We start from the raw sequence: 27,701 nt of genomic DNA, 5'->3' as shown, positions 1-27,701 counted from the left end.
GGAGCCTGAGCCCGACCTTGCATCATAAGCAGGCCGGCTAGTTGAGTCTTGGACTGACTCAGCCCATTGCCAAGCCTATTGATAATGTAGCACATCTATTAGTTGGAAAAAGGAGTAAATCTTCATTAGGACGTATGTTTATATGTGAGTATAAAGAATAAGAAGAGAGAAAAATGCCCCTACACATGTGCATCAGTACAATCGTGTACAGACAAGGCAACGGATGGAGGGTTGGAGGAACTTTTGGAACACAAGATGGTGTGTCCCCACTCCCCAGAGGAGAAGAATCTTTTTCAATTTGCGATTTGAAATTCGTACAAAGACACCGAAGGGGGTGAAAAACAGACATTAAGCACATGACACCAAAGGCCACCTTGATTCCTTCTCTGAAACCCTTAAATAGCCTTTTTTCGACCTTAGCTTCTTTGCAAGAAGTTACCATCCCTTTGCTTTATCTCTTGCTTTTCCTTTATCTCTCTCAAAACCCTACTTTATTCTCTCCTTCCCTCGAATTCACCTCTAAAAGGAAGACGATCCCCCACCCGATCCTCTTTGTGTTCACAACCTCTCTCTCTCTCTCTCTCTCTCTCTCTCTCTCTCTCTCTCTCTCTCTCTCTCTCTTCATGAATATCACCAACTGAACAAGTTGGACATAAACCGTAGTATCCGACATGGGTTCGCCATCCGAACTAAGCCTAGATTTCAAGCCAAACAGCTTCTCCTTGCTTCTAAAGTCGTTCGGGGATCAACCGGACCAGACCCAGAAGATGGAAGAGGTCCTGGCCTGCCTCGAAGCAGAACGGCACAAGATCGACGCGTTCAAACGCGAGCTACCGCTTTGCATGAAACTCCTCAATGATGGTAACTCACTCTTATGTTTCTAACATATCATTCTGAATTCAAGGCCTTATGAATACATCCATGCATGCATACAAACAGGTTTTCCTAACATCCCCATACAGTTTAAATGGCACATGGGTGACCTATTTTCTGTCTGAAGTGTTAATTCATTCATACAACTAGAGCAACACAAAGTACAAAAATCATACTAACCATGTGATCTTAAGCTTCCAATCAATAGCATGAAAATGGACAGTCAAGATTGATCAGAGAAACAAAATAGGTCCAATCATTTTATTGCTGGCTGGTAAGCAATGGACAATTGTAACAAATCGGCCCCATTCAAAGGTTTCGGATCATCCCATCGGCGTGATTCACCATGGCTTGCTCCTATATATATATATATATATGAATGAATAGTTTAAATCGATAGTAGGTCTCCCCTCGTGCCATTAAAACGCCTAACGATATTAGCAAAACACCTAAGTCATAGATTAGTGTAATTTTTCAGCCCATGGCCAAACATGGGAGAGATAGCATGATGATCGAAATGGATGTCATAAACACGTCATGGTGAGGAACCACAGATATTTTTCGCACCACTTGTTTATGAACACATCACGGTGGGGCCCGCACTAGTTTACTGTAAAATTATACTGAGAACGTTTGCACCAGATCATGTATAGGCAGCAGTTTGTGTGTGTGGGTGTGTAGGTTTATAATTTTTATTATTTTTTCTGAATTTTTATTTTTTGCAGCCATGGAGGCATATAGACAGCAACTAGAGAGTTACCAAACAAACCAAGGATCGAGACCCGTCCTTGAAGAATTCATGCCTCTTAAACATCCAAGCTCTGAAGAGTCGGACAAGGCGTCGAACATGTCTGAGAAGGCGAACTGGCTGACATCTATGCAGCTTTGGAGCCAAGCAAAGGATGGGAGCAAGCACCAACCTGCAATGAGCACATCACCGAAAGGGATGGAGCATGGTTTCAGTGATGGTCCAAAGCTTGCTTTGGACAGCAAACAAAGAAATGGAGGAGCTTTTCTTCCATTCTCAAAAGAAAGGAACATGTGTGCTAGTTCCACCATACCAGCTCTTCCCGATTTAGCACTCGCTTCTATCGGCAAAGATAATGAAGAGAAGAAATGCTTAGAATCTGGGAATGGAATGTCATGCCCAAGGAGAGAAAACTGCAACAAGGGTGCCGGCGGTGCGACGATAGAGCATGGAAGGGGAACTACGAATACCGCCGACGGTCAGGCAGCCACATCACAGACTCAAAGGAAAGCAAGGAGGTGTTGGTCACCAGATCTGCACCGTAGATTTGTTATTGCTCTTCAGATGTTAGGAGGCTCTCAAGGTAATAAATGCAGGTCTTACCATATCTACTAGTCTTGTTTCTATAAGGAAAATTATGGTCAAATGCTCCATAAGTTGCTTTTGTTTTATGTTGGTATTTTATTATTGCTAATACACTTTTCCAACATAATATGTAGATATGTCTTCAAGTGAACCATATTCTCCAAAGTCTGGAAAGTTGAAGATTTTGTGTAATTTGTATGGAGCCAAGTTTGTTAACAAAATTAATCGACTCAAATTATACTTATCCTGTCGGGGTGAAGATACAAATCCGTGTCCTAAAGCCCCAAAGCAAGTCCAAGTTCCTTTCCAAGCACTTATTAATTAAAAAAAAAAAGCTTTCATTCCCACATCCAAACTTTCTAAGGCAGAAGAGGAAACTAAATTATTAGCATTCAAAAAAGAACAAATCTAACTCGCCTTAAAGCGCAGTATGAAAGAGGCCTCTATACATCAGTGATGTCCTCCAAGATAACATGATGTCGAAGTAAGTTCAAGCTACACAACTAAAAAGAAGAAGAGTAAGAATTCATCTAAGTTTCTCTTCAGTCTTGGTGTATTTTACAGGATGTTGGGAACTACGTATAAATCTTCTGACAAAGAAAGTTTGAAAAATCTAATTCAAACTGTATAAGAGGGCGATAAAAAGCTATCTCCACCTTCTGATTAGAGAGAAGTGAACGAGTACGTATTTGAAGATTTGGATAGCAGCTCAAGCTCAGTAGACGAATCTCCTCTACAATAGTGTTTTTAGTTTGTATTTGATATTTTATTTTATGCTCTGTTGTGTCATTAAATGTATGTAGATGTAGTAAAATTATAATTTTAACTCGATATTTTCGACTTCCTAGTTCCAAGTTTCGATATTGTATAATCGCGAAAACTAAACTCGAAAATTCGAAAACTAAACGGCTCGAAACTCGGCTTGAACTCGGCTCGAAAAATGAACTCGAACACAGGTCGAAAGCTCAAACTCGAACTCGGCTTGAAAGCTCGAAACTGGCTCGAACTCAGCTCGAACTGGTCCGATTGTTGACCGAGTCGAGCCGAGCTGGAGATGATGGCTCGGTCACCGAGTCGAGCCGAGTTCGAGCTAGGTGTGCATGGTGACAGAGCCGAGCCGAGCTGAGGTTGACTCGACTCGATTCGGCTCGATGTACACCCCTACCTGAAATACGATGAGATGAGCGAACTGCAAGTAGGGCTGAGCAAAGCTACCTCGAAAAACTCACTCGGCTTGGCTCAATCTAACTCAACTTGACTCGGCTTGAATTACGACCTGAGGCGAGCTAAGCTTTACGTGACCTAGCTTGTTTTGAAAATAAGCTGAGTTCAATCATAGTGGATCTTGACTCGACTCGGATCAAAACTCAAGCTCGGCTCAACTCGAATATATATATATATATATATATATATATATATATATATATATATATATATATATATATATATATATATATATATATATATAAGATTAAAAAAAGTTAAAACTTAAACCTAACCTGTCTGTTCCTTTCTTACCATTTCCTTCATCACCCTACCCGTCCATTCTATATATATATATATATATATATATATATATATAAGATTAAAAAAAAAAGTTAAAACTTAAACTCTACCTGTCCGTCCCTTGCTTACCATTTCCTTCATCACCCTACCCATCCATTCCTTTTTTACCATTTCCTTACTTAACCTGTAACACCCTATATTTTTATCATGGGGGTGTTACTAACAGTTAATGATTGGATTGGGATCAATCTGACCGCTAGATTGATTTAAATCCACAATTAGGACATTATTCACTTGCATGGCCCACCTAAGCATGGAATTGCTTGACCAATGAACATTTGTCCTAATAGGACAAGTAGAATCACATGAGCAGTGTAGATTACACCATGCATCACTGTGGACCCACCATCGGCGGTGTGTGTACACAACATGGGTGCAACTGTGTTGCACCGAACTAAGAATAGGATCAAACCACCTTTGACCCGACGATTTGAGAGTTTTCTCTCTCTTTCTTCTGTCTTCCTGTTGAGCGGGCATTTTAAATAGATACCTCCGTGTTTTATTGATCTATGGCCCACGATCGTTGATCTTCTCGACGATCTGAACCATCCATCATATTGAGACGGTGGTTCCAACTAAAACCTTAACTAATTTTGAATGAGTATCCTCACATGTGCACACAAACTCAATTCAAAATCAAGTTGTGCTTGGTGTTTTTCTGAAAACAGAAATTTGTTTCTGGTTGCCAAGCTGGCAATTTGTGTGGGAATTCTCCATGCCATTACAACCCTTCAATGAGAAAATCCTAGCCCTCAATTCTATCTCACTCGGATCACAAGTTTTCTTGCAAGAAGAAACTGTTATGGGAGGAATCTTTCTATTTTTGACGGTTTTGAATCTGCTATGAGCAAACTCGATCTGGATCATTTATACAATACAATCATACTCGTCCGAATCAGAAGGAGGTTGAGAGAAACTCTAAATGTCATATTGTAAAGCACCTCTTCTCCATTTCTTATGGCGCCGAGAGAAAATGCCCGAGACTCTTCTAAGTTTGAAACCACCGGCCCAATCTCCTCCAAGCTTCGAAAAAGCTTGCCTAGAAGCTTCCCAGGGCCCATGCAGAGAGTCTGTAACCCTACGGGTGACCTCGAGCACAGAGATATCTTTGTGCCGAGGCTGTTTGGGGCCCATAGAGATGTCCAGAACAAATCCACTCCGTCTATCTGTTTTGGAAGACCATAACAGCACAGGATTCTAAAAATCAGGCGGATACAAAACTCATGTTGTGCAAGCCACACGAAACAGTGGGGATTGAAGGCCCGGCGGTCACCGTAGTTTTGTATCAGAATGATATTTATTCCTACAGTTTATCTGAGTGGTAATACTTCTACGAGAAGTTTGGATGTCATATAAACATTACGGTCAAGGTTTCAACGGTGGAGATTGCTGTTCCCATTGTTTTATTGATGTGGCCCACCATAGTTTTGGATCTGCCTGATTTTTATAATTCTTTCCTATTGTGGTCTTTCAAAACAGATGGACAGAGTGGATTTGTCACGGACATCTGTGGACCCCACACAACCCAGAGATCTGTCTGAGCCTAGGCAATCCGCTCCCTGAAGTATGAGTTAACTAGACTGAGGATCCATCTGAGGGTCCATGTTCAATTTTAACGTGTTACCTGTTGGACCGACGGGCGTGATTTTGGGCCATTCATTTGCAAGGTGTGTTCAACACCAGGAATAGCCCAGATCTCACACATATTCTTTGTTATCACGTGTACCGAGAAGAACCTTTTAAATGTCAAGTGCGCGAATCTTGTTCGCGGTCCTCGGGTCTCCTTGAGCCTACGCCGCCTATCCAGTAGAATAGGGCCTCCCAGACATAACACGTGGGTGCAAGATTCCCGCTTTTCATCAGGTTGGTCGACAGTGCATTTGACCATGTTCTACAGTTGGAGAATCATGGGATCCGTCCATCCACTAGATCACAAGAGAGTGGAGGATGTGGACCGTTGGCCAATCTTCGTAAATGTGGGGCCCGGTGCCGATAACCAAACTGATTTTTGTGCCATCACATTTACATGGTTGGGCCATCATATGAACGACTCGGATGTTGCAATCAAGTCAGGAAGTAGCCATCGGAAATATATTTCCTCCTGTAAACAACGAGAAATGCAAAATACTACGCACCTGCACACATGAACACGTGCCAAGGTGGCGCATGTGTGCAAGAGCGAGATTCCCATCGTGAGCCGGCCTCATTTGTACGGAAAGTAGTAAGTCAGTATGCAGCATACTGAATAAAATATGTGGGGCCCACCATGATGTATGTATCTTATCCACGCCGTCCATCAATTTTTCTAGCTCATTTTAAGTTACCATGACAAAATTGACACATATCCAAAGCTCAAGTGTACCACACTGCCAGAAACAGTGGATATTTAATGCCGACTATCGAAAACTTCTTGGGGCCCAAAGAAGTTCGGTTTCCATTTATCCATGTCTTTGTAATCTTATGAATAGTTAGGATGGCAAATAAACATTACTATGGGACCTTAGAAGATTTCAACGGTGGACGTCATTATCCTATGATATGGTCCACAGATTTGCTTCAATTTTGGGTTGCTCATAAAATGTCCTCATGATCTCATGAACAGGTTTGATGACAAATAAACATCACTGTAGGGCTAGAAATGTTTCCGCCACTGTTTCCCTGTGTATGATCTAGATCTTTGGATGTGCTTCAATTTTGGTATAAAAAACGGGGACAACATGGTTATACCACTTACATTCAAGGTGGTCCTAACTGAGTTTACTCGGTACGATGAGAGCGTACGCAATCCGATTTCCCATGGGGTTTACTAGTTACGAAAGGAAGCGGATTGTGTACTGAATAACTCAGTTCCCTGTTTGGCCGGACCGATCCCACGGTATTAGGTGGGATGGGATTCAAAAAATATCATTATTAACCATGGCAGGGACTGTTCCCTGATACCGTGGGATAAGCTTAATGCCCTTTTTAGTTTGTAACATGGTGGTATATTGGAAGGATATACCCACCATCGTTTGAAACTATTGACAATAACATACATATGTTATATCTAAACCATTCATTTGTTTTGTAACCTCATTTTATAGCATGGGCCTAAAAATGAGGTAGATCCAAAACTTATGTGGCCCTAAAAAAGTTTTCGACGGTAAGTATTCAATCCCCATTGCTTTCTATGATGGGATCCACTTGAGCTTTAGATCTACCTGGATTTTTGGCTCATGCTCTAAAATGATCCCAAAAAATGGGTGAACGAGTGTGGATATAGCCCACACATCATGGTGAGACCTACACAACTTGCTAACATTGAGTGATAATAGCACGGGACCGATACGATTCCATCTAGCCAACTTCCAAGCTTTTCCACTCTTCCCAAACATGGAGTGGAATTGGCACAGGACCGAATGCAATTCCATCCCACCTAAGACCATCTAATCCAGCCGGCCAAACAGGCCCTAAGTGTATTGAGTAAACTCTGTGGGATCCATTGTGATTTTTTTATATTATCCAGTCCGTCCATCCACTTTACCAGATAATTTTATGGCCTTAGCTAAAAAACGAAGCATATACAAGGTTAAAATCGACCACACTACAGGAAACAGTGAGAATTGAATTTCTACCTTTTAAAAATTCTCAGGGGCCACAGAAGTTTTGGATCAAGATTATATATATATTTTTTCCCTTCATCCATGTTTATTTGACCATATGAAAAGTTTAGATGACAAATAAACATCACTGTGGGTCCTAACAAGGTTTCAACTGTGGAAATCATTATTTCCACTGTTTCTGTGGTATGGTCCACTTGACCTTTGGATAAGCTTAAATTTTTGTTTCAACGCCTAAAATAAGCTTGGAAAATATATGAACAGTGTAAATAAACTACGTACATTTATAGTGTGCCCAACTGAATTTACTAAGTACGATAAAAGCGAATTGAGTAACTCAATACGCAGCTCAGCTGATTTGGTTACGAAACTGGATAGTTTGTCTCCCAGAAATTGGACTGCGTACTGAGTTACTCAGTACACTTTTATGGTACTGAGTAAACTCAGTTGGGCCCACTGTGAATGTATGTGTTTTATACGCGCTGTTCTTATATTTTAACCACTAATTTTAGGGATTAAGGCCAAAATGGAAGCATATCCAAAGCTTAAGTGGACCATACCAACAGGATACAGTGTGGAATAATGATTTCCATGGTTGAAACATTCCCTGGGTCCACAGAGATGTTTATTTACCATTCATACCATTCATAAGATCATAAAGACATGAATGACAAGAAAACACAAACATCAGCTTGATCCAAAACTTTTATGGCCTCCAGGAAATTATCAATGGCAGAGGTTCAATCACAGTGTTTCCTGTGGTGTGGTCCACTTGAGTTTTAGGTGTGCTTCTATTTTGGTTTCAATCCCTAAAATTATCTGTTAAAATGAATTAAATGAGTGGATAAAATAAATAAATAAGGGTGGACCCCACAGAGTTTACTCTGTACGCTAAGGGTACTGAGTTACTCAGTAAGCAGTCCGCTTCCTGTCTCCCACCGTCATGCTTGGGGGAGTTATCTGTTACCCGGGTAATAACTTAGTAGATGTTACCTTTACTGTGTGGGGCCCAACTCAATGAGTATGTTTCATATCCTCGCCATCCATCCGTTTTTTCATCTCATTTAATGATGTAATGTCAAAATTTAAGCAGATCCAATCCTCTTTTGGACCACGCCATTGAAAAAAGTGGTTAATAAAAGATTTTCAAATGCTATAAAAGTTTTGAATCTTTGTATTTTCCCTTCATTCAGTTTTGGTTGACCTTATCAATGAATTGGATGGAAAATAAACATTACAAATCTGCTTACAGTGGGCCTTAGGGAGTTTTTAATTGTAAGCAATCAATCATCAAAGTTTCTTGTGGTGTGGTCCACCTGAGATTTTCATATGGTTAATTTTTGGTGCCGTGTCTTAGCATGGACTGTAAAAACTGATGGACAGAGTAGATATACAGCATATGATCAAGGTGGGCCCTACGGTTAGGCTAACACCTAATCCGCGCCCCAGACTTTGGGGACATCTCCATCCATGGTGGACATCAGACCAACGGTCTGGATCTCCAGACCATGGGCCTCTCATTCACGTAGCATAAACAAACTGGAGGCACTTTACAAGCATACCTAGCGCCAACTTGGAACCTGTGTAGGATATCTGACATATGCATGAGGTGGGCCTTACCTTAAGATTACCTGGCACGAAATCAGATGCGTCCAATCATCCGGCACACCATTCTGAGGCCCACCTCTCATTCACTAAAGCGTCCTACGTGCCTGCTAGATTGGCACGTGTGCCGAGTCTTTAAGGCCTTAGGTAGCGTAGTGAATGACCCAGGCCATCTAACTACTGTGATTTATTTCTTGGTCTGATCATACGGCCCACTACCATCACGTGGCCCTGAGAATTAGACCAAAGACCAGTGAATGACAGCCACAAACGAACCTGGATTAGCTTGGGCGGGCCTGAATAGAGAATGTGGTGAAACGGGCCCAGACCCAGGCCTAATTTTTAGGCCCGTGGAGCATATTCACCAGAAAAATAAAGATCCCAGTGTGAAAAGGATCAGATTTTAGATGGTCCACACCATCAAGATCACTTGGTATCAAAATCAGCTGATCCAGTTCGTTGGAACAGCCGCACCATCAAGATCAATGGATGACAACAATTTGATTTTATGTTTAGCCCAACTAATGACTAAATCAGTCTGATCATCACTCCGGGTGATCTTCAAGATGGGCCCAACCTTTTGCACGGCTCAGATTTTCTAGCCATATTACGGCCTGGTGGAGAAAAGGTGTTGTCCGTTAAACCACTAGGAAGCACGCAATACCCAGGGGTGCAACTTAGGCCGGCCCCGTCAGGTTAATTAAAGATAAATATTTAATAATTAAATTAATACAATTTATAAATATTTTAAATAATGATATATAGATAAAATAAAAGAATAATGAAAGAAAATTATCTACCATCTTTCCTGCCAGGACTATTCTTGTTTGTAGCGTGACAACCCTAGGCCCTGTAATAAGATCGCCTTTATGGAAAATCAGGTTAATCCAAGCCACACAAAGTATGTAGATTGCCTACTTATGGCCAAACTGGTATACCTTTTGTGAGAGGTTATCTTCCTAATGGTGCAACCGCTTTTTTCTGTACGGTTGTTTTACAAAAGTGGCACCTTGGCGGGAAAGATGGTACATTACCATGTGTTCTTGTACTTGTGCACTCATGTAGGCTTGGATTCAGGTTAGGCTGGGTTGCCCTAACCAGTCCGACCTAAGTCAGTTCAAGGTCGATCGGGCCCCACCCGAATTGCAGAAGCAGATTACCCATTGAGAAACTCAGTATACTTGACCATACTAAGTAAACTGTTCAACCATCCATCTATATTTTCAGCTTATTTTAGAGGTTGAGCCCAAAATTGAAGCATATCCAAATCTGAAGTGACCACACAATAACGACGTCCGCCTTCAAAACCTTCTTAGGGCTATGGTGATTTCTATTTATCATCTAACTTATTAATAAGGTCACAAAGACATGGATGCAAGGAAAACAAAAATATCAGCTTGAACTGAAACCTTAATAGCCATTAATAAGATTTCAAAAATAGGAGTGTTTAACTCACAATGTCTACTATAGTGTGGTCCACTTGAGATTTGGATATGCTGTGAGTTGTACCGCAAGACACTTTCATAGACAGTCAAGCGTGGGGACAATGACCTAACAAAAAGTTTGGTGGGCCTCAACTAAATGATCTAAAATTGATTATAATGCAGGACACTTTTACGGCCGTTCTATCGCCAATCAATGATCAACGACTGTTAGTGGTGGATTACAACCTAAAAGCCAATCAAGCGTTGGGATCCCTACCTGATTATCCAAAACTCAAGTAAGCCACACTGGAGGAAACAGTTGAGATGGGACGTCCATCATTAGATTTTTGTACGGTCCCTGTGGTGCTTATATGCCATCCAATCCATTCATCTGATGTGCTTCATTAGGATGAAAGGATTAGCCAAAAATCCCACTGTTCGAAAACTCAGGTGGCTATATATATAGAGAGAGAGAGGAAACTATTTGCTTTTTCCATGGCTCACTAAAGTTTTGGATCAAAGTGAAAGTTTTACTTTCATGAGGTGCTGCATCACCTGGAATGTTCAGACTTTGGAACCACGTCACGTTTGGTGATCTGCGCAGATGAGCATTCATTCAGAATATATATAATTTTAAACCGGATGACCCATACAAGTGTTGAATCTGCCTAGATCTAGGCCAAATAAGGAATAGTTTAGCTGATGGACGGTGTGTATTTCACACATGTTAAATCATTCCCCCATGCTTGAATGAGGTTGCTAGATCAGATCTCACCATTGCGATTTATCTTTCTATTTAATTTGCTTAGCGAGTCTATTCGAGTCCTGTTATACTACTAGATCCAAGCCATCTATTTGCCAGTCTCGAGAAGCAATCTGCATCACTGATCAGGTGGGCCATAAAGAAAAAAAGAAACAAACAGAGGTTCAAAACAATTAGCCAACGGTCAAATACTCAACACACACTTATCCCCCACATGATGACAGACCAGATTGATTATATATAGGACCAGGGATGTTCATGTCATGGCCCATATAATGGACTCCTTAGATGACACACACACGTGCATCATATCTCCACACGCATGGAAAATTGGAAAACCTCAATTAACCATAGTCATTTATGTTCATTTCTTGTGCAACACTCTATGTATATGCATCTTTATGTAATAATCTCCCTTTTGAAGGCCCACCAAACGGATTCCATTCCTTTCTCCACTCTAAGATGGCTGGCTTGCGTCTTTGAGATGCTCCAATCAGTGATGGTCAAACGGTCAAACCACCTTAGCAAAAGGGAAAAAAAAGTATTTTGATACTCTGGCTGATTGTGATGGTTGATACCCAGGTGCTTAAAAATTGTACATGTGGTGTACACTAACTCCAATTGGTCAGCGCAAATTGCTGGTTCTACTTTAGGTAGGTCGTCAACTAAGATTCAGATTGATTGAGCCATCCTGATCTTTAATCAACGGTTAATTTTTTGTTGAGCTCGCTCTGTTGATTATCTTTTCATTTTGACCGTCCATTAAATGTGTAATTTCCATTTTACAAACCATCTAAAGTGGGACCCACAATTTGGACGGTTTATTTTAAGTTCCCTGGATGCAAACATGCAGTTTCATATTGCAAGCACATCAACCATCCCTGGCTGCCAGAGTATCAATGTTTATTCAAAGAAAAGACACTTCTTCCGCCCTTGATCTTACAAAATGATAAAATTCCCTTCAAATGCAAGTAATTATCATGTCATTCATCGTAATCCACCTTAATCCTGATATTAGTATAGATTTATATTTGATAATCTTGCCTGGGTCGATATTCAATGAGGGCCCACTCATCTGAGGGGAAAGAACACGTGTTAGAGATCCGGGCATACATCAAATGTGTCAAAGATCCGGGCCATTCATTGGGTAGGGAAATTGCATACAGTGGCGGAAATTTTTTTAACTGCTTCTTTTATACATGTTTTCACATTATTTTTGGTCCATGTTACGTTCACAAATTTCCTTGGGTGATGAATAGCCTGGATCTCTGACAAATGTCCCATCCCCTTCAATATCTGACACGTGTCCCACACCTTCACATGAGGGGTCACTATTGAATCACTACTTATTTTAGCAAAATCAGTGCATTAAGTGTCTGCATCAGGAATGCTTCTAGAGAGAAAAAGTAATTGATACTCGGGATTAGTGTGATGCTCTATACACATGCGTCCCAGAACTCGTATCAGCGGCATGCATGTAGGATGTAGCTCTACCCTCAAAAATTTACTGAACGTATGATTGGTGAACTTGTAATAATGGACGGTCGTAAAGGAAAACAATTAACAATCTGAATTTTACAAAAGAATGTCGTTTTGTCAGAGATGAGTATATATCCTTTAGTCAATCCAATTTTGGGTGTTACCTCCATCTATTGTGGGTCCCAGTATTTGAGTGGTTTGATTTGAGGTGCATATGTGCCTCTTGTACGATTGCTACGTGGATGCATGTGAAAAGAAAGAAATAATAATAATAATAATAATAATTTAATCTCTCCACACACGTTGAGCTTGGTAAGCCCACATGCACTTAGGATAGCGCGTGCGAGCCTGACACTTGTACGACACCTAGTCAGCCCTTCAGGTGGGCTCACCCTGTTGATGAGTTCTCCGGAGAATAAATCTGATTCACTCATCAGATGGGCCACATGTGTACATCTAATATGGGCCGTTGGCTACTCTTTTTAACCAACCATTCTTTTGGATCATTTGTAGCCAACGTGATGAGCCAATCAGCCTGATTTGGGTCTAGATAGTAAGACCCACTTAATGCAGGGTGCCGATTGAGTACTACCCTACCAGGACCTGACTAGCGACGGACGGTCTTTTTAGAGGATGTGTGGCCCACTGTGATCTATATGTTTTATCCATGTCGTCCATCTATTTTGAAAGATCATTTTAGAGCATGAACCTAAAAAGGAGGCAGATAGAAGTCTTAAGTGGACCACACCACATGAAGCAGTGGGGATTTAAGGCCTACCGTTGAAAACTTCTCAGGGCCACAGAAGTCTTGGATCAAACTGATATTTATGTATTCTTTGTGACCTTATGAACAGGTTGGATGGCAAATAAACATCAAGATGGGCCCTAGGAAGTTTTCATCGGTAAGATTTCAATCCCCACTGTTTCATATGGTGTAGTCCACTTGAGCCTTGGATTTGCACCTAAAATGATCAGTCAAAATAAATAGACGGCCTGGATAAAACATATAGATCACAGTGGCACCACAGAACCCCAGACATGACCGTCCGGCTCTAGCTAGGTCCTGGTGTGCCTCTTAAGCATGACTCGCAGACAAGAGATTCATGTCTAGAGACGTGTATGTGGGCTCACCGAAGCTCCACCACAGGTTCGAAATCGTACATGCATAAATTACAACTTTAAAAACAATCGATTCCTACTGAAACTCATGATTCTCGCTTTGGAAGATGACATCCAACCCATACTGGAAATATAAAATCAGTAGCTTTCCATAAAGGTTAAGAATCTTCCAACCATGCAAAGGAAGAGCTACAACAAGGCTTTTTCTATTTAAATTTACTTTAAATGAGGCTCATTTTGAAAATTTCTTTTGAGACTTGAATGAAATTCTAGCCAATTTTGTTTATCAGTGAGGATTGTTTTGGTAATTATATTGGATAATATAGAATATAATCCTATCTCGTGTTCCACTTTAAACCAAGTATCTAAACCTTATCTCACCTTATACTGTTTTTATTCTGTTCTGTCGTACCCCAATTGGTTTCTAAGATCTACTCACCTTAATGGGCCCCACATGCTCACATGGTCAACTGATTTGGACATTTGGAAATCTCAAGACCACCGTATATTTACGACGGTCCAGTATTCGCGTTATGTTTACCTTTGATTTTTTGATTTGAATGCTGTTGAAAATTTTCCTTTCAACGTTTTAAATGCATGTATATATACACATCAAAATGTTTTAAAACTCAGATGGCAGAACCATGATGATATAATGAAATTAATCAAAATTACTTAAAATTCAGAAAATATAAAAGCTAACAATTCCCATTCAAATAGTCGGTTGGACCAACAAACCCATGTGACCCAAGCAAAACAAAAAAAAAAAAAAATCCTACAGCAACCACACAGACTTGAGATAGTAAAAACAGTTACGCGTTATATTATATGGGATAACGGTGGGAACCATTACATTTGCTGCATTGATCGACAAATTTCAAGCTCCATTGCACTGCCGGGAAAATTAACAGATGTTGGCACTATATCTGTTCACCTAAGGCGCGCCGGCAGTTTGAGGACTTAGATTGACCCACCTCAGTGGTAAGATGAGGTGGTGAGATTTGATTGGTGGGGCTGTACACTGTTAGGGATGGGCTGAGCACAACTTGGCCATGACCCGAAACCAGCGATGTAGGTGAGACCCTAACCATAGCGGCCCACTTCGATGTATACATTGTATATCCATGCCATTTATATGTTTTTATAGCTTATTTTAGCCCGTTGTTCCAAAACTAAACTAGATTCAAATTTCAAGTGGACCACTCTATGGGAAACAATGGTTATTGACCATTAAAAAAAATATATTATAGACCAAATAAGTTTTAAATCAAGCTGATATTTGTTTTTTTTCCTTTCATCTAGGTCTGTGTGACCTTGTTAACAGGTTGGAATATGTTCAATAAATATTAATTATGGTGGACATTGGAAGTTTTTAATGGTGAGCATTATGAAATTTGTATTTGCTCCATTTTTTAGACTGAATGCTAAATAAGGTCTAAAAATAGACGGACGGTGTTGCTATTCAATAACACATTGAGGTGGGCCCTATAGTCAAGGTTTGATGTGGGGGAAGAGCGTGAAGGGATAATGAGAAAGATCACCATCTATCTCAAGTGTGCAAGCCTTGAATTCACAGAGAGTGTAATAAATCTTGAATCCACAAAAAATAAAGCAAATTTTGAAATAATTTTATTGATGTTTTTTTAAAAAAATTACAATACTTTAAATAATAAAACACGAACCTAATTAAGAGTCCTAATTTGACTAAATAAAAACTTACCCAAAATAGTAAAAAATATTGAAAATAGAAAGTTCTAATTTAATTTTTTCAGATGATTCTTGACATGATAAGAAGAAAATCTTAAGAACATATTGCATACTAAAACTCTAAGTTGAAAGAGATACTTCCAACCTAAAACTTACTAAAAATAGTAAGTTTTTCATAAAACTATGATTTTGAATAGGAGTGAATTGTTTTCTCTTAAAATGAAGTGACACAACCCGCTTACAGAGGTCAGTTGGCCCCGTGTGGCCTATTCTAATCAAAATTCATAGGTCATGCATCCTATGACGATACCCGGAATAAATTTATGGTCGATTTACGGTTCATACTTCGAAGGATAATTTCTCTTGATCCGGAATGAATTTCTTCGATACGAATGCGCTAGGGGCCAGTTACATCATGCCCCGTGTAGGATTGGGCCCGATCTAATGGACTATGCCTGCTTTCGTTTGGGCTTCTTTCGGTCCATCTGTGTTAAGAATTAGTCTGTTGCCCCACTCTATATTAGGGTACCCCACATCGCTGGTTCTAGGGTCCCAACCAAGTGGCCTGGGTCTTTTTTAAGGTTTTTGGGCTAAGTACGTACTTGACCCAACTCTTGCCGTGTATGGCCCTACCAATCAAATCTCACCATGTCCAGGTGGATTATGAGCTCATCAACATCTAATTTGCATCTTTCAGTTAAACATTTTGGGAATAACATAGTGGGGCCTCTCTGTTGAGCTCCCGTGCAATTTACTTCAATTATACATGTGGTATATTGGGATCCTATCGTGGACGCTCGTGATTAAAAATTTTACTGATTGGATGACCAAAGCCATCACTTTATATGCTTCTGCCCATAGACAATAAGGCCAATTTTATGTTCCGTTTGTAAAATAAGCTTATTTTGCCACTAATTTGTGGGCCTATTATGGTGTGTGTATGAATCCACTCCATTCATCGTGCTAGCTCCCTCATGCTCTCCTTTAAAGCCAAAAACCAGGCCCACACGAAACTCAGGTGGGACACACCATATAAAATCATGCCTAAATCCACTAGAATCAAGTGGTGTGCCTAATATGAATTTTAAAATAACCTGATTTTTTGTGTCCATTCATCATGATTGGTGTATCTTATGAGTGGATTGGATGGAATATACAAAATACGGTTTGGCCACGACACTCTAGGAAGTTCTAATGGTATGCTTCTGGCCCCTGTCCCAATTGTTCTATTTGGTTTGATCCACTTTTGTTTTGGATCAATTTGATTTATGAAAAACTAATGCAATTAAAGGGCACACCTTACCCAAATGGATGAGGTCCTTACATCATGGTGGGCTGGAAAATATAGTCCTAGAATAAGCTATCTCGAATATGTAATTATGGTCATCTTCTTCATTGCATCGAAATACACATGAAGATGAAAAAAAGCCCACTAGGGATGTTAATTCTTAACCACAAAGGAAGAAAGTATTGTGCACATAATGAGATCTCTAGATTTGATAAATTAAAGTTTTTAGGAGAGGAAATTTGTTCAACTTAGGATTAGGAGAGGAGATTTATTCAACCTAGGGTTGAGAGAGAGAGAGAGAGAGAGAGAGAGAGAGAGAGAGAGAGAGAGAGAGAGAGGTGATCAAAGCTACTTAAGGCCTATTTAACATCTCTTATCTAATCTAATAAGAGCTACTTTGATAAAAGCCAGAAAATTAAGACTTTTGATTCTGGCACTTATTCTACAATAAGCTCGTTTGATAAAATAAATTTCTCGGAACAAGAAAGTTTTCTTATTTGAAATAAGCATTTGGTAAAATATTAAGCAAGAGTTTTTTCTAAGGTAGTTGTTATTTTTAAAAATTGCAACAACTCTATCAGGAACAAATAAACCTTCATGCCTCTCACCTTAGACGTTGGTCATCCACCATGTTCAACAGTGGATGTTAATTGTCCACCATGTGGAGCCCACCTTTGATGTGGACCATCCATCATGTAAGGCTCACTTTGGATGTAAACCATTCATCATTAGTGGCTGACCTTTAATGTGCACAGTACATTATGTGGGGACCCACCTTGATGCAGATCATCCATCATGTGGGGCCCACCATCAATGTTAATTATCCTTCATGTAGGGCCCTTTAATGTCCATTGATCATCAAGTAGAGCCCACATTTGATGTGTCCATTGTGTGGGCCCCGTCTTTGAAGTGGATCATCCATCATACGAGGCCTGCCTTGGATGTGGGGTATTCATCATTAGCACCAACCTTTTATGTGAATTGTCCATTATGTGGGTCCCGCCTTGATGTGGGTCTCCATCATGCGGGGCCACACTTTAATGTGGGTCATCCATCATGCGGGGCCCACCTTGATGTGGACCATTCATCATGTGAGGCCCCACCTTCAATATGGGTCACTCATCACGTGCACCACTTGGGAGAGAGGGGGAGAGAAGAGAACCAGAGAGAGAGAGAGAGAGAGAGAGAGAGAGAAATTTAGAATTTTTAAAATATTAAAAGCCTAAACCTCTCCTTGCTTAAGCTAATTAAGCTCTCGAAGAAAAAGTAATATATCATTACTTATTATTTAAGAGCTTATTTGCTAGTTTTTAAAAAGTTAAGATAAAAAATTAGAGCTTTACCAAAGCAACTTATTTTCAAAATAAGAGTTTATTTTTTAGAAATAAGTAAATTAACTCTTATTAGTATAGATGTTGAACAACCTCTAACTCTTATATCTCTTATATTATAGTGGTAGTGAGGTATACTAAATTATCACGCTCCCTCCTAATAAGAAAATTCAATCTTCACGCTTCCAATCAAGCAGGATTAGTATGAGACCTCTGAGATTATAATCTTATCTAGAAGATGACATTGCACCAATTTCATAGTGAATAAAAATTGATTTATCCTAATTTCTAACCATTTATCTTTAATTATTGATTTGATTACACTTAATTGAGCACATTTGATTCCATTTATGCATACGCATAAATTTAATGTTTTGATTATGACATATACTTATCAATTTTTAAGATCTAGCAGATTTCATCTTTGCAAGCTTAATTGATCAAAACTCCATTCGATTTAACGCCTTAGATAAGTCTCCGCTAGAGCATCTATAATCATCATATCATCCATCTTCATTACTAGTTTTTGATTTGGTTGCTTTCCTAGTGTGCTTTTTATCCAATCGAATCTGTATGCATGGCTTTGAGAATGCATGCCAAGTAATGTCATCTCTTCATGAATTTGCCATGTAGTATAGAGGAATAAGACATAAGAGTCACCTACAAGACTGGTATACTCGAATAATGAAAGAGTTGGAATCAATCTATTTTTTATAGGTAATTGGTCTCGCAATATATGTGGCTCAATTCACACATCGGGAATGATCAAGCATTCGACATCTATACAATCAACTCGCAAGATTCATCTAATCAATTAGTAATTAATCTCTACAACAATATATAAGCTTAATTACATGATCTAACCAAGTATGGAATCAATCATGCCGATCTTTGTGAAATTTTATCCTAATGATCTTATAAATCTAGATGAGGGTACATCTTATATATGTATATACATCTCAATATACATCATTTTTATTGTCCATACCTACTCAATAATCCATACCATATGAAAAGTTGATGAAGCATTTAATCAAATATTGACCACATCTCATCCTGATAGCCAACATGAATATACAAGCTCATGTATTATTGTGAAAGAATCACTTTCCGACATCTCATAAATCAGGACGAATATACATTTTATATATGCATGCATCTCAATATGCATCATAGTTATTGTGCATATATACCCCCATAGTAGTTTACATGGTGCGAGAAGCTGCCTGAGCCTTTAATCGGCGAATATTGATTACATCTCATCGTGACAGCTAATATGAATATATATGCTTATACATCATCATGAAATGATTACTTCCATGCATATAAATTTAATTGATGAAAAATCTCAATATGATACAATGAATAAAATTATATATCAACCAATAAAAATTCAATATGCAAAGTCTAATAATTCCAATGATTTGGATGAGGAGGATCTTTTCATCATTGCAATTTCAAACTCCCACGATAGGATGTAATAGATGAACAAAGCCACTGATTTGGATGGGAAGGATCTCCTCATCATTACAATTTCAAACTTCCACAAGAAGGCTCATTTGATGAACGGTCCTAATTTATCATCCACACTGGCACATGTGAAGCATATGGTAGTTTCATGGAAACTTAGTGAGAACGACTCTCAGTACGATCGTACAAAATGACCCGGTTCTTGAATGGGCCAATCATCGTGCGCTTGGGATGCTTCTTCACAATTGCATGTGCGACTCCACTCAGCAATCTGATCTCCCACACTATTTTATTCCATATCAAAGCACCAAAAAAGTAGGTCGCTATTCGCAGTCACCCATGACATTCGCCCAAAACCCAAGCGCCATAAAAGTTCTGACGTGGCACAATTGATTAACGTTCATTAATTGGACCATTGATGAACAGGAAGAATCAGAAGCTCGTCAAACCATTTTCTACAACACACGTGGTAAAGCGACATGACGATTAAGACGGTCCATTTAGAAAGCCCCATTATCAACTGTCTTAAACGGCCTACATTAATTCTCAGAGAGAAAATAAAAAATTGATGGTTATGATCATCCAATGAGTTTTAATTTATGAATATAGGCCATCAATAATAAGACCAGTTTGATGGGCAGTCCCGATTAACACATCATCCTGCCACGTGCTGAGATTCGTGCCACAGTACTCATCAGGTGGCCCCACATGCATGCTAAATCTAGAAGAATGGTTATTCTTTTTTCTTTTTTTTTTCGCTTCTTTTGGGCCAACGAATTACTGTTGCGTCTTTTGAAGGGTCCGGATCTTTCACACGTGTGGGGCCCTGGAGTAGGGCGCGTGGGAGACGTGCGGGTGCAAACAGAGAGGCAGAAAAAGAGGGAGGAGAAATTACTCGGCTTCGATTTTAAACGCTTATATTCGGAAGTAGGAATATTCCCTGGATTGACAGACAACAGGGATATTCAGAAGGACAGATATGGGGAATATCATACACGTGTCACGAGGAGAATCCTCTGTTGGATGGACAGAGAATCCGCACAAAAGGCGAGGGTTGGAGTCTTGTAAGTGAAGCGACTCGATGAATTGAAGGAAAGGGACCAACCTCTTCATTATTGCACACCCGATTCCATTCCATCCTCATTTGCATTTGCATTTGCATTCCATGCTTTTTCTTATACGGTGGTAACTCATCCTAACCATCCAAATCACTGACCCTATTCACCACCAATCGGATTATCTTGACCAACTCATTGGTGGCATCAAATGGAAAATTTGAATAAACTTCGGCCCGTGACAACAAATATATAATATTTTTTGGCTTTATAATAAATGAATTGTTATTAAAAAATAAATACTCATATAATATAGTTGGACAAACCATAAAAAGAGAAAATAATCACAAAGCTAAATTTATTTTAAATAAACCATGATTTGAGCCGTCTTGATTGTCCTATGCCCATCAAAGGTACATTGTAGTCCAAATTTAATGGTAGATATTAGATAGTTAAGATGGTAGGTCACTTGGACAAGCTAAATATGTTATATTTCTATATTTTATTATCAGTAAATTATTATACAGTAAATATTGGACAAACCAAATCATAAAAATAAAAAATCATAAAATTAAACTTATTTTAAATATATACCATCAACATAAATCATGATTTGAACCATCTAGATTGATGTGTGGCTATCAAAATGATGGTTATAGTCCAAATCCAAAAGTGGATACTAGATGGTTAAGATAGTGCAGTCGCTAATAAGGGCTCCATCAACCATGATTTAAACAGTCTTGATTTACTTCTTGCTAATCCAAATGAATGTAGCATGCAGCCACCACCATAAGTACCAATGTGGAAACTAGGTGCAATATCCAAGTCACCCATCACGCGGGTCCCACCCTAAATAGGTTCTCTCTTAAAATTTGGATTTACACACTCATCATGTAAGCCTCGACCATAAAACAGGCCAATTTCTACAATCGTACATTTGTTTTTATTAACTACGGCCCACCTAATTCTCAAGCTACAACATCTTTATAACACACGTACCCACCCTTGATGAATGGACTGGATCTCTTCGCTAAGTGTCATGCTGTCACATATGGCAATATTCACATAAGCTGCCTTGTATACCAGCATAAGGAGGGCCTCTCATAACAAAGTCACCACCATTTAAAGAAAAGGAACAGGACTCACACAACAGTGAAGATGTATTTAAGAGAATCTTCTTACCTTCCCAGCCACTTCACTAAAGTGAGAAGCAGAAGAAGATTCCAACTCCTCTCCTTTTGCATTCTTTTGGGTTGGTTTTCTCTTTAAGCTTTGTGTTGTGTGCTGTTCATAGACTAATAGCCGTAGAATTTGGACTTAGATATTCCTCCCTTTGAGACCTTTATTTATTTAAAATATTCTATTTTCTTGCTTAGATATTCTTCATGTAGATGTGGTATATGTACACCTTTCTCTATAAAAAAGGGTTTCTATGGTTTTTCTCTTCTTCTTCTTCTTCTTTTCATTGATAAAACATGGGGTATATGCCCTTTGAAGCTTTTCATTTCTTTCATTAATTAATTGTGGTAGAATCATACCCACAATAATAAAATTTTGATTAGAATTTAAATGTTGATTGGTTCATTTGTTTTTATAGCGGTATAACGGTGGAGTTTTTATCAACTAAGAAAGTTGGTGTAATCTAGACCGTTGATCATGCATAGAGATTATATGTTGATTTTATAAATCATGGTTTTAAATAGCAGTTTTAGAGCCACCGGTTTTTATTCAATTGGACGTGGTGTGACTCATTTACAATCATGGCATAAACCATTTTTACCATCCAATAATTTAAATTGCGTATGATATAGACCATATATTTCATAGGCTTGCTTACAGATGGGAAATAGCCTCAAAATCATACCGATACTGCAAATCTTAACCATCCAATCATGTCATCTATAGCTCTTCTGATTACTCAAAAGCAAGATTCTCATCAAACGGTTAGAAACATCCGATCAGTGAGTATTTTAGTTTATAGCTGGCGCAAGTGGGCGGTTGTGGATTAGACATTGATTCGCATGTACATCAATGGACAGTGAGGATAACTCACACACCTTTTTCTTTTTTAGTTTGTATGCATGATGGGAATACAATAAATTGTGTTTAAAAAAAATAAAAAAAAAAAACAACTACCGTCCATTGTTAGTGGCTTGGAATCTCGGCGCACATTCAAAATGGGAATATCTCCAAAGTGGGTAGGAATCACATTTCGGATGTGCATTGTGTTTCCCGCCAACAACGAGTCAACTAGGCACCGGTTCAGCCCCAGCCCATCTCATTTACTAAGTAGAATCAAGCCCAAAACCCAACCTGTGACCCACTTATTTGGCTGAAACTAGCCATGTAAAATTCATCAACCCCAAAGCCTGATCTAACCCGCCCGGACCTAATTCATTTAATTATGATAGGGACGAATTCGATCGACGTGATCTGTTACAACTCTGTTGTAATAGCCACTCAGGTTTTAAAATGATATATGGGGCTAAAGCTACATCTTACCTGCCCTAATTAGTGGAGAACATACATACATACATACCTTTGTGTCTATACTTGTCTAGGGTTTTTGGGTTGGGTTGGGTCGGGTCACATTGATAACTGGTATAGGCGGTTTGGGTCAGGTAGGGTTGAAGATGAACCCAACCCATTTACTTAAATGGGAGCCTGAGCCCGGCCTTGCATCATAAGCAGGCCGGCTAGTTGAGTCTTGGACTGACTCAGCCCATTGCCAAGCCTATTGATAATGTAGCACATCTATTAGTTGGAAAAAGGAGTAAATCTTCATTAGGACATATGTTTATATGTGAGTATAAAGAATAAGAAGAGAGAAAAATGCCCCTACACATGTGCATCAGTACAATCGTGTACAGACAAGGCAACGGATGGAGGGTTGGAGGAACTTTTGGAACACAAGATGGTGTGTCCCCACTCCCCAGAGGAGAAGAATCTTTTTCAATTTGCGATTTGAAATTCGTACAAAGACACCGAAGGGTGTGAAAAACAGACATTAAGCACATGACACCAAAGGCCACCTTGATTCCTTCTCTGAAACCCTTAAATAGCTTTTTTTCTACCTTAGCTTCTTTGCAAGAAGTTACCATCCCTTTGCTTTATCTCTTGCTTTTCCTTTATCTCTCTCAAAACCCTACTTTATTCTCTCCTTCCCTCGAATTCACCTCTAAAAGGAAGACGATCCCCCACCCGATCCTCTTTGTGTTCACAACCTCTCTCTCTCTCTCTCTCTCTCTCTCTCTCTCTCTCTCTCTCTCTCTCTCTCTCTCTCTCTCCATGAATATCACCAACTGAACAAGTTGGACATAAACCGTAGTATCCGACATGGGTTCGCCATCCGAACTAAGCCTAGATTTCAAGCCAAACAGCTTCTCCTTGCTTCTAAAGTCGTTCGGGGATCAACCGGACCAGACCCAGAAGATGGAAGACGTCCTGGCCTGCCTCGAAGCAGAACGGCACAAGATCGACGCGTTCAAACGCGAGCTACCGCTTTGCATGAAACTCCTCAATGATGGTAACTCACTCTTATGTTTCTAACATATCATTCTGAATTCAAGGCCTTATGAATACATCCATGCATGCATACAAACAGGTTTTCCTAACATCCCCATACAGTTTAAATGGCACATGGGTGACCTATTTTCTGTCTGAAGTGTTAATTCATTCATACAACTAGAGCAACACAAAGTACAAAAATCATACTAACCATGTGATCTTAAGCTTCCAATCAATAGCATGAAAATGGACAGTCAAGATTGATCAGAGAAACAAAATAGGTCCAATCATTTTATTGCTGGCTGGTAAGCAATGGACAATTGTAACAAATCGGCCCCATTCAAAGGTTTCGGATCATCCCATCGGCGTGATTCACCATGGCTTGCTCCTAGTTTTATATATATATATATATATATATATATATATGAATGAATAGTTTAAATTGATAGTAGGTCTCCCCTCGTGCCATTTAAAACGCCTAACGATGTTAGCAAAACACCTAAGTCATAGATTAGTGTAATTTTTCAGCCCATGGCCAAACATGGGAGAGATAGCATGATGATCGAAATGGATGTCATAAACACGTCATGGTGAGGAACCACAGATATTTTTCGCAACACTTGTTTATGAACACATCACGGTGGGGCCCGCACTAGTTTACTGTAAAATTATACTGAGAACGTTTGCACCAGATCATGTATAGGCAGCAGTTTGTGTGTGTGGGTGTGTAGGTTTATAATTTTAATTATTTTTTCTGAATTTTTATTTTTTGCAGCCATGGAGGCATATAGACAGCAACTAGAGAGTTACCAAACAAACCAAGGATCGAGACCCGTCCTTGAAGAATTCATGCCTCTTAAACATCCAAGCTCTGAAGAGTTGGACAAGGCGTCGAACATGTCTGAGAAGGCGAACTGGCTGACATCTATGCAGCTTTGGAGCCAAGCAAACGATGGGAGCAAGCACCAACCTGCAATGAGCACATCACCGAAAGGGATGGAGCATGGTTTCAGTGATGGTCCAAAGCTTGCTTTGGACAGCAAACAAAGAAATGGAGGAGCTTTTCTTCCATTCTCAAAAGAAAGGAACATGTGTGCTAGTTCCACCATACCAGCTCTTCCCGATTTAGCACTCGCTTCTATCGACAAAGATAATGAAGAGAAGAAATGCTTAGAATCTGGGAATGGAATGTCATGCCCAAGGAGAGAAAACTGCAACAAGGCTGCTGGCGGTGCGACGATAGAGCATGGAAGGGGAACGACGAATACCGCCGAGGGTCAGGCAGCCACATCACAGACTCAAAGGAAAGCAAGGAGGTGTTGGTCACCAGATCTGCACCGTAGATTTGTTAATGCTCTTCAGATGTTGGGAGGCTCTCAAGGTAATAGATGCAGGTCTTACTATATCTACTAGTCTTGTTTCCATAAGGAAAATTATGGTCAGATGCTCCTAAGCTGGAAAACAAAATAGAGTGATTGGCATCGTATTGCAGGAACATGTTTTAGTTTCATGTAGGACGCCAATCATAACCGTCGATTGATCAGATTATCTTATCATAATCATCTGACCATATCATTCCTATATGTTTATTCTTACTAGCGATTTACGGTTCCAAACATTTGGAAACAGTGGCCACTCCAAAACAAATAAGGGAGTTGATGAAGGTTGATGGACTAACCAATGATGAAGTGAAGAGCCATTTGCAGGTGACTCTCTCTCTCTCTCTCTCTCTCTCTCTCTCTCTCTCTCTCTCATGCATAAATTCATTCATAGAAGAATAGGGTTTTGAATAGCAGTAGTAGTTTGTGCAATTAATCTGAGAAGGAACATAACCATGCTTGGTACGCATGGCATACATGTGTGTCAATCTAAACCATCCAAATCATAAACGCGGCTAGGATTGTTATAGTCCAACCAATCTACAGATCAACTGTGGGCCCCACCATTTAGGTGGCTTGGATATATCCATGTATGCTACCCATGCAATGGCTTAGAGCATGTGCATGGATTGTCATACTCTGCCATTGTATCCAATGCATGAAGATTCAGTTCCCGCTCACGTTTTAAACGGAGGAGCCACCCCTTTAGAAATTACTGAATTCAGACTCTTTTTTATCTACAGAAATATCGACTCCACACCCGAAGGCCGGGTCCCACTCCATCAGCTCCCGCCCCACCCACACCACAGCTTGTGGTACTCGGCGGCATTTGGGTCCAACCTGAATACGCTGCAGCGCATGGCGCACCTCCCGCCATCTACGGTGCGCACCCAGCAACCCATGCTTCCACCCATTACTGCACGCCACCCGTGCCGCAGGAATTCTACCCTGCACCGCCCCACCATGCAATGCACCACCACTACACAGCCTACAACAGAGGCTCCTCACAGACTCACAGCTCGCCGGAAACTGACGGCAGGGGCGCTGGAGAACGGTCAGAGAGCATAGAAGAGGAGGGGAAGTCGGAGAGCAGCAGCTGGAAGGGAGTAGGTGGTGGAGAGAGTGAGAAAGGATTGCTATCTCTGAGAGATGAAGGAGGTGATGAAGATAGCAATGGCAGTGACATCACTCTCAAATTCTAAGGTTTTAGGGATTTTTTAGTCTTTTTCTCTATTTTGTGTTGGATTGAAAGGGTAAAAAGGGAAAGCAAGAAAAAGAGAAAGTGAGTGTTTGGTAGTTTTCTTTTCTTTGTTCTTTTTTTTTCTTTTTCTTTTTTTCCTTTTTGTTTGCTCTTTTTATACTGACTCCGCTTGAGAAAAATTGAAGTTTGGATTTATATGGTTTTTGGCGTTTGTGGTTTTTGTGTTTTTTTTTTTCATGGAAGACGGATTTGCCCCTATCTTTTTGGACTTTAACCAGGTAGGTACAAAAGGAGTGGACCTATGGCCACATGGGGGGAATTTCCATGAGATCCAAACCGTTCATCAGATACGTTGCCTCTCTTTTGTCGTGGGGTTTTGTAATGATGACGATACAAGACTCAGTTTGGCCACTCCATAGGAAAGAGTTGGGATGGACTGCCCACAAGTAATTTTGTGTAGGGCCCACCGTGATGACATTTTTCGTCCAATCCATTCTTGTAATTTGACTGATAGGATAAAAGCATTCCCCAAAAATACGCCCATGCTAAAACTGAGGTGGACCATAAGACGTGAATTTATACGGTTTAGGTATAATTGGAGAGTGGATTAGGCGTTACCCGTCTAACAGCTTAGTGGGTGTTACACCTACTGTGGGGCCCACCTTAATGATTTATTGTATATCCACGCCGTCCATCCCTTTCTACAGAAAATTTTAGGATGTGTTACCAAAAACTAAGCAGATACAAATTTCAGGTGGACTACAACATAGGAAACAGTGGTAATTGAGTGCTTCACCAGTAAAATTTCCAAAGAGCCCATGGCAAGATTTTGGTAATGCAATCCAAACTGTTTATAATGTCAAGAAGATATGGATGAAGCTAAATTAGAAATATCAGATTGATCCAAAACTTTTGTGGCTCATAAAAAGTTGTTAATAGTTATTTATCACTGTTTCTATTAGTACGGTCCATCTGAGAGCTATATCTTCATGATACTTGGGT

General features: G+C 39.8%; 1 protein-coding gene across 1 annotated transcript; it reads left to right on the top strand.

Moving 5' to 3' along the window:
• Positions 1-449: 449 nt before the first annotated feature.
• LOC131224167 (myb family transcription factor EFM) lies at positions 450-26,896 on the top strand. The gene is made up of 6 exons (XM_058219709.1): positions 450-861; positions 1,599-2,204; positions 23,941-24,138; positions 24,895-25,500; positions 25,749-25,825; positions 26,242-26,896. Exons 1-6 carry the CDS (start codon positions 672-674, stop codon positions 26,698-26,700), a joined length of 2,136 nt encoding a protein of 711 aa, XP_058075692.1. The 5' UTR covers positions 450-671; the 3' UTR covers positions 26,701-26,896.
• The last annotated feature ends 805 nt before the right edge of the window (positions 26,897-27,701 follow it).

Source organism: Magnolia sinica, chromosome 13 (genome assembly GCF_029962835.1).
Source record: "Magnolia sinica isolate HGM2019 chromosome 13, MsV1, whole genome shotgun sequence".
Taxonomy (NCBI): domain Eukaryota; kingdom Viridiplantae; phylum Streptophyta; class Magnoliopsida; order Magnoliales; family Magnoliaceae; genus Magnolia; species Magnolia sinica.
This window is presented reverse-complemented; position numbering and strand designations above follow the sequence as displayed.